This window comes from Helianthus annuus, chromosome 15 (genome assembly GCF_002127325.2).
Source record: "Helianthus annuus cultivar XRQ/B chromosome 15, HanXRQr2.0-SUNRISE, whole genome shotgun sequence".
NCBI lineage: Eukaryota > Viridiplantae > Streptophyta > Magnoliopsida > Asterales > Asteraceae > Helianthus > Helianthus annuus.
The window spans coordinates 115,935,280-115,944,108 of NC_035447.2; the positions used below are offsets into that span (position 1 = coordinate 115,935,280).

Consider the following 8,829-nt stretch of genomic DNA (forward strand, 5'->3'; position numbering starts at 1 on the left):
TCGGCGAATGGAAGAAGATGAAAAGTCAAGATAGGATGAAAGATTGATCAAGGTTCCCAGTATGATTGAGAGTCAACACACCCTCGCACCCTATCCCGAGAGTCCCCTTCTTCGTCGAGCCCACCAGCGATCGGACGTTTTCTCACCGTGACGTTTTCTCTCCCTATTTACGTTTTTATATCAGTTATGAAGTATCGGTTTTCTGAACTTCAGAATCGAAGGTTGTGATGGACCGATGATGGTTGTGGTGTGGGGGTGGGTGGTAGTGGTGATAGCCCTAGCTAAATGCTCAACCAGATACTTATTAAAAAGTAAACAAACAACTACTAAAAATGAGAAAAAGACAAAAACGTCATCTAAAAACTTCACAACCCATTTTCCTGTAACCAACTCGACGCATTTAATTTAATTTAATTAACGCAGTATACATTATACATACAAACAATGTCACCGCCTAGTGACTTTAACAATGCCCTAGTCATTTTCACAATCCATTCCCTACACTTTGCTATTAACGCGATTATCTTCTTCGTTTTTTTTATGCTTTCCCATTTTCTTTCAGTCAAGATTTTCCTTTTTCAATTCTTCCAATTTTCAGAAACCTAAATAAAACCCACTCACCTACTTTGATAGCGACGATTATTATTATTTCATGGTCTAAAGGTTCCACTTTCAAATAGGTATTTCTTCTTTCTTATCACTTCGTTTATACCGTCTTTGTAGATTTAGGGTTTCGTGTAGATTCTCATGAATTTTGTGCAAAACCCATATGAATCTTGCTTATATTTTGTTGATTTTAAGTGGGTGTGTCAGTGGGTTTTGAATTATTTCAGCTAATAGCAAGCTTTCACTTGTCAATGGAGGTTTTTGAAAACCCTAAAAGTGGGTTTTTGATTGATGGGTATTTCGAATCTTTTTTTTTAATAAATTTTTAATTTTTAAGTTAATTTGTCTGATTTTGTATGTGGGTATTTGATTATGTTTATAACCCCTTTGTGTTTTGAGGTTTTAGGGTAAATCTTTAATTTTTATTTAATTCTTTTGTTTTTTTTGTGTGGGATTGTTTTCAGAAATGGAAATCTTTGAAGGGAAGAAGATGACAGATGTAACCCTAACTGGGGTTTCTTCAATTTCTCAGCCTAATTTAGAGGAAACAGTTGTTACAACGACAGTTTCGGTTGTTAAGATGGTTCAAGAGGATAAAGAAGATGAGGTGATGAAGAATGTGGAAAAAGGGGAAGGGGGTGAGGGTATGGAGAAGGTTAATGAAGGGCTTTTTGGTAATTTGGTTGGTGGTGGTGATGATGAAGGTGTGAATGTGAATGGTAATGAGAATGGGGCATCTATGGCTATGGATGTGGAGGTTTCTTTGTTTGGAGAAGAAGAAGATGCAGGTGGCGAAAATCTGGTTTCGGAGGGGAACGTGTGTGTCGAAAAGGCAAGTGGGGATCCGATGGAGATCTGTTTATCGGCGGAGAAACAGAAGAACGACGAAAATGGAAACAGAATCTTTGGTGGGGAAAATGTCGAAAACAGGGAAGATAATGGCGACAAGTTAGTAGAAAACAAAGGCGAACACGAGGAAGAAGAAGAAGATCACGGTTTTGCTGTAGGGGATTTCGTGTGGGGCAAAATCAAGAGTCACCCATGGTGGCCGGGCCAGATATACAACCCGTCTGACGCATCTGATAATGCAGCGAGATTGAAACGTAAAGGTCGAATCTTGGTTGCGCATTTTGGGGACGGATCGTTTTCTTGGTGTTCACCGTCGCAGTTGAAGCCCTTTATCGACCACTTTCCAGAAATGTCGAAGCAGAGTGACTCCAAGAAGTTTGTGAATGCGGTTCAAATGGCTCTGGAAGAAGTTAGTAGGCTTGTGGAGGCGGGGTTAACGTGTAAATGTCAAACCGTCAATCGTGTTGATCATGCTGGTGTCGTGAACAAAGGGATCAAGGAAGGAGTGCCGGTTCCTAAAGGGAACACGATCAAGGTGTTGATGGACCGCATAGAGCCAGTTGAGCTTCTTTCGATTCTGAAAGATTTTGCTACAATGGACCCTGGTGCAGGACTAGCTGAGCTTGAACTCGCTTTACTGAAGAGTTTGTTGAATGTTTTTTATAGTAAGAAAGGCGGTTACTTGTTGGTTAAATACCATGATCCAATGTGTATTGATGGTCTTGAATACGAGTCGCAAACTGGGGTCGTTGCTGATTCTGAAATGAACGGTCCTTCGGAGAGCATAGACAATGGCGATAATAAGTTGTATCAGAAAAGGAAACAGAAGAGTGTGGCAGATTTGATGAAAGAGGATGAACCTAAAGACAAGAAAGCGAAAACTCCCAAAGATGGAGGTTCTAGTAAGAGAAAAAGGAAGGCGTTGATGGTGTCGGTTACACCGGAAACCGACCATGAAAATGGCGGTGGCGGTGGTGTTGAAGAAGAAACGATGTCGCCACGCCAAAGGAAGAAAAGCAAGTATCTTTCACCGCCTTACTTAAGTCCCGTCGGGGGCGGGAGACTTTCCGTTTTTGGTTCCGGTTCCGGCCCTTTCAAAGAACCCAAACCCGAATCCGAACCTGAGAAAGTTGCGGAAATGGCTGCTAAACCTTTTGAGGATTCATTGAAGAAGAGCAGCGGGAAGAAAACCCGTCAAAACAAAGGTGTTCGTGAAGGTTCTGATTCTCAAGAAGAACCGAAGACGAAAAGCACTACCGGTGCTGCTGTGAATGTGAAGAAGGTGTTACACGGGCTGTTACGTGTAGCTCTCGATCCTACATCTTTTACGGAGAAAAACCTCCCTGCGGTTACCGATTTCGTTTCTTCCTACCGGAGCTCCATCTTCAAAGAAGGTTCGAGCCACCAGACTGACCAATCGATCTTGAATGAAGGTTCCAGCCACCAGACCGACCAAAAGAAAAAAGCTCGAGGCACATCGGACGTGGCGTTTATCAAGGAGAAGCTCGAGTCGATGATGGAGATTGTGCAGGGGTGTGCGGAAACCGAAATGAGTGCAGATGTGAAGGCGAGTCTGGAAGGAGAGATACAAGAAGTTCTTCAGAAGGTTGGTAAACTGAAGGGGAAGTGAGTTTAATGTTTTATTATTTGGTAGTAGTACATTAGATAAATATTTATTTTCTTATGTTTTCGCTAGGACTTCACCTGCTATCGCGTATCGATAGATCTTGGTCTTTAAGTTGTTTCAGCACATTAGTTTGTAGGTTGTCGTAGACGAATTTGCGCAAATAGTTCTGATACATCGTTGATCGTTGAGAACTAGTACAATGTCGTTCCAACCCGGGCCCAGTTTGATTGGTTATCTGACCGACCTGGCCTGTCTGTTTTGCCAGGCTTATATATTATCGTCCAAACAGACATTTCAATAGTTGTCTACTGGGGCATTTGATTGTTACAACAGGGCATTTACAGTGCTTCACGCAAAATTTGCTCATGGTTCCTACGAATGCCCAGTTTAACGACAAGAATGATATGATTACGCGGCTATATACATCTGGAACGGACCGAGACCCCTGTTTCCAACAAGGAGGTCTGGTTGGACTCTTAACCTCATGGGAAAGACATGATTAGACGATTAATTCTGGTCATGTTCCCGGGTTGGCAATGTGAACTGGTACTTGCATAACATGAACTCGTAAATCGGGTCATGAACTTGAATACAAGAGGCGTGTATGTCATAGTTTACAACTTAATACTAAGAGTACGTGTAATAGTTTAACTAAAAAGTAAAAAAAAAATGATTGCTATGTCAGAGCAATGTGGACTGTGGGGCTCTCGCCAACTTATCTTCAAAAGTATGTAATAGTGGTTTGACTAAGAAAATTTAAATGAAGTCAAAGAAAATTAGAAAAGGAGTGTGATTTGTCATGGTTTGATTGACTAAAAAGAGGTTAATTGGAGATCATCGTCCCTCACGTTTGTTAAGCGGGTAACTCTATTAGCTTTTAACGCCCCATAATGCAAATGGGGAATGGTGTTCTACGCTTGTGAGTCTCAGTTTGCCTAGGGCGCGCTAGCCCACTACATGTCTAATGTATCTTTCATCTTTGTAAACCTAGTTTACGGGACTAATAAAAACAAATTATAAAATTCACGGGTCAACTGGGAAATTGGTCGTCCATTTAAACTGTCAAGTTGACATGAACCCAACCTTTTTAGCTAAATGTGTTTGTTGGTTCGATCCGAAACTGATCTACCTATGTTTAGACTAAATCCAAACCTTAGTTTGATACTCATGGTTCTCAAACTTTTGGTAAGAAAAACAGAAAGGGCATACCCTAAAGCTGTGGTTCTTAGAATGTATTTTATGCATTGTGGTTTATTATGAGGAACATTGCAAAGGCCTTTTAAGGGTTGAAGTAGGGATGGGAATGGTACGGTACCCGTATCGGTACCGAAAATACCGGTATCGAATTCAAAGAAAACTAGGTACCAAATACCGTATTGAATATATTGTTATAATATGGGTACGGGTATTGGTACAGCTATTTCGGTACAATACCTACTTTGGTACTATTTTGTTTTTATTTTAGGTTTTGAGCACTCGTAAGGATACTATATAGGTAAAATTGACATGATTACCAACATAGTAAAAGTACTAAATATTTAAAATTGATACAAGTACCAATACGATACGAGTTCCAAATAGGTAAAATCAATACGAGTATCAAGCATGAGAAAGCGTGCCTTGACAACCAGCACGTGTTTATCCCATTTGCTTTTGATACTTTTGGTTTTCTGGCGCCAGAGGCTGTGGACCTACTTAGTCGAGTTCAAAGGGTCATGCATAGTAATGTTATGACCCCGAGATCTATGGACGTAGTTTTTAAAAGGCTTAGTTTTGCTATTCAAAAAGGGGTAGCGGCGCAGCTTGTTGCCCGTTTACCAACTATCTCGATGTAAATTATCTGTTTATTAGTACACCGTTTTAAACCTTAAACTTTTATCTAATGTACTCTTTGTTTCAAAAAAAAAAAAAGGACCATAAATACCATAATATGAAATAATACATAATATAAAAAATACTTTTAAAGTCCTATATAAAATTCGGTACCAGTACCTTTTTTTACCCGTACCTGTACCAATACTGAAAGTACCGAATACCAAAGTCAATAAAAGTGGGTACCAATACATGTACCGAATACATAAATCGGTACGGATACAGGTACGGATACGAGTATGGTACGTATACAAGTACCAGGTATAAGTACAGGTATTTGGGAAAAAATGGGCATCCCTAGTTTGAGGTGCTTAAAATAGCTATTGCAACCATAAGTGTGTGTTATGAGGTTATTGTGGGCATTGTGTAGGTAACTCAAGTTCAAGCCCAAGAAAATTAGTATCGTGGCGACTAGTGTTATGTTGAATTTTTGTGTGTTATGGCCTTATGGGCCTTTGTTGGCCTATGGGATATAGAAATCACCTATTTCCATTTTCGATTTTGGAACTAATCATTATTTATACTAAATTGTAATTAGAAATCACATCACATGGTGTATTGAATTACAAAAAAAAGCAAGATCTCAATCGCAAAAAAAGTGATTTCACAATGTAGTAAAAGTTGCATCTCAACTAGAACTGAAGTTTAATAAATGTCTAAAAAAGGTGATCTCAACATACAAATCCACAATACTCAAAATTCTCTCTCTAGACTGAAGTTGAATCGTGACAACATAAGCCTTGGAGGCTTGCTAACTTGAGCCTTTTCTTTTTGAGTTTAGTATGCTAACTTTAGTATTCCATTTTGAGAAAAAAAAAAAAAAAAGGAATATGGTCTTCTTCAAGAACTTGGACGTGGAGTAAGAGGAGCTTGAATCCGGTGGTTTCACTACTAGAAAATTGTAGAATCTTTTCTCTATTAGTTTTGCAAAAAAGAAAAAAAAAGGAGTTAAATGCCATTTTAGTCCGTGTGGTTTGGGCCATTTTGCCAGTTTAGTCTAAAAGTTTCATTTTTAACCTGTGGGTCCAAAAAGGTTTCACAGTTGCCATTTTAGTCCACTGGGTTAACTTTATCCATTTTTTCTGTTAACGAGAAGGTCAATTCGGTCATTTTATATGGCTGAATTGCCCTTTTAGTTTACAGAATTGCATACAAAATGACCAAATTGGCCTTCTCGTTAACAGAAAAAATTAACGAAGTTAACCCAGTGGACTAAAATAGCAACTGTGAAACCTTTTTGGACCCACAGGTTAAAAATAAAACCTTTGGACTAAACTGGCAAAATGGCCCAAACCACAGGGACTAAAATGACATTTAACTCAAAAAAAGGGTTTTTCTAAATTATTGTCTTTTTTTTTTAAATTTTATTCTGTACTTGTGAAAAAATTGTGAGAATAAAAATACTTTTTATTCTTTTACTATTATTATTTTTAATAATAATCAAAATAAAATAATAAAAACATGGTTTTGTGGGAATACTGTCGCAACTTCAAAGAAAATATTGATTGAGGGAAAATTGGCGAAACTAATGACGGATCAGTTTTGTCACTATTTGTATGTATTTTTGTTGGAAAATCGTGGGAAACGATTTTCCCCACCCAGGTTTTTCCAGCAACACATTTTTGTGGGAAATTTGTCGCAATACTTAGTTTCCGACGATTTTCCCACAAAAGCTGCTGTGGGAAAAGTGCATGTTTTGCATGTTTTCTAGTAGTGTTGGAGCAGATGATAGTGTTTAGGGTCCATTAAAATGGTGATTTGCTGTTGATTACAGTATGTGGATATCTTTTGATGCGGGACTTGTTCCACAATTCAAATATCCATGTCCGGTCAACTACATGTTAGGTTTCCATCCATTTTCAAAATGTCAATTTTCTCTCCAATCCTATATCCTTCAAGAAACGTCATTATACTTCCATTTTGTCACTACTTTTTACATTAATTCTTCATAAAAAATGATCGAATTATATAGCGGAATTGCCTTTCTAGTTAAAATGATCGAATTGCCCTTCTCGTTAACAGAAAAAATGGATGAAGCTAAACCAGTGGACTAAAATGACAACAATGAAACCTTTTTGGACCCACAAACGAAAAATGGAACATTTGGACTAAACTGACAAAATGGTTCAAACCACATGGACTAAAATGGCATTTAACTCTATTTATAATAAACTAATTTTATTTTGTATTATTTAAAACTGTATTATAATATACTAAAAAAATTCTATAAGTTGGAACTATTAAACATTGCAAACATTAAATATCATATAAAGTAAAATGTTCGGATAGTGCATGAGGTTTTTTGAAATTTCACCTTTAGTCCTCAACTTTTTAAAATTACACTCTTGCTCCTTGTGGTTTGATAAGTTGTTACTCGGATAGTCCCTAAAGTGAATGGAGATTAGTTTTCTCAGTTAAGTGGATTTGAAATTACAAAAATACCCTTATCCTAAAAAAAATTTAACATCATCTTTATCCCAACCCCAACCCCAACCCCAACCAACCCAAACCACCTGTGTAGTTACAGTCAACAGCTCCGACGATCCCACTCCGACGATGTTATACTTTGATAAAAAAGGGGCGATGTGGGCCCATTCCCACCCCACCTCTTCTTTAATTGTCAAAGTATTAAAATGTTATTACAAAATTTCAAGGATTACAATAAAGACTGAGCCTTAAAAGGCTGTGAATAGAAATTACGAACAGAGAGGGAAAAGTCCTTTTAAGGCTTTGAACAAAAATTAAATACAGAGACAAAGTCATGATAACACTTGATGCTCGATTTGTAGAAGGTCATCTGTCTTCGATTTATCTATAAATGATGACAACCAATAGCCAAACAATTCCCTTCGATAACTAGAATCTCTTAGAAAGACAGCCGACGAGACTTTGTCACAGTGTTTTAAAACAAAGTCTAGCGTCTTTAACCCAACCAACCCTACCATCACCATAGCACCACTCACCAGCAACCACCTTTCACTTCTAATCCAAGATACTCGAGAGGATTGGTAAAGGGGCATATCGACTAAACTTACCTCAAGAACTCAACAACATTCATCCGACGTTTCACGTTTCGACTCTCAAGAAGGGTCTAACTGATGAATGACTTAGAGTTCTGCTGGATGACTTACAAGTCAACGAGTCCTTAAATTTTGTTGAGAAACCGGTCGGAATCATGGACCGAGGAACCAAGAAGCTTAGGCGCAGTCGAATTCTCATAGTCAAGGTGCGATGGGAAGGAAAACGTGGCGCTGAATTTACTTGGGGGCTCGAAAGTGATATGAACACCTAGCATCCACATCTATTCGTTGAGTCTTCCTCTTGAATAAATTTTAGTACGAAATTTCCTAAAGTAGGGGAGACTGTAACGCTTCGCATTTTCTACTTTCTTTATGTAGAAAGTACCACTCAAATTTCTATTTTTGGAAATTTGTAATCGTTTTGTATTGGTAGTTCCGCTCCCAACGTTGTAATCCGAGGCTTTGATCATAATGAAATTCCATTATTTTATACTTATACGTGTTACATACTTGTGTTATATGTTGCAATCTTGAATACATGTTTATATGCGAAAACCAATACATGGAATGCTTGAAATATCAATTATATGTGCGTTATACTCATACCTTACACTTTTATGCTTGAAATACTAAAACCGGCTAACATACGTGAAGATGGCCCAAAATAACTCCCTCATGCGGATGTACCCTTCCTTCGCACGAACCAGCCTACCTTTGTGCGAACCAAGCCTCTCCCGTGCGAACATAACCTACCTCACATGAACAGACCTTTCTTCGTGCGGACTTAACTTCCTTCGCACGAACGAACCCTGCTTCGCACGGACTTAATCTCCTTCACACAAATGACCTTCATCC

At 38.4% G+C, this 8,829-nt stretch overlaps 1 protein-coding gene across 2 annotated transcripts; it reads left to right on the forward strand.

Moving 5' to 3' along the window:
* The first annotated feature begins 490 nt into the window (after window positions 1-490).
* Window positions 491-3,293, forward strand: LOC110912285. 2 transcript variants are annotated; one of them, XM_022156974.2, is made up of 2 exons: window positions 491-680; window positions 1,071-3,293. In XM_022156974.2, exon 2 carries the CDS (start codon window positions 1,073-1,075, stop codon window positions 3,083-3,085), a length of 2,013 nt encoding a protein of 670 aa, XP_022012666.1. In that variant the 5' UTR covers window positions 491-680; window positions 1,071-1,072; the 3' UTR covers window positions 3,086-3,293. The 2 variants fall into 2 exon arrangements, with proteins under 2 accessions (XP_022012666.1, XP_022012665.1); XM_022156973.2 differs by lacking the exon at window positions 491-680 and adding an exon at window positions 705-901.
* Window positions 3,294-8,829: the final 5,536 nt, after the last annotated feature.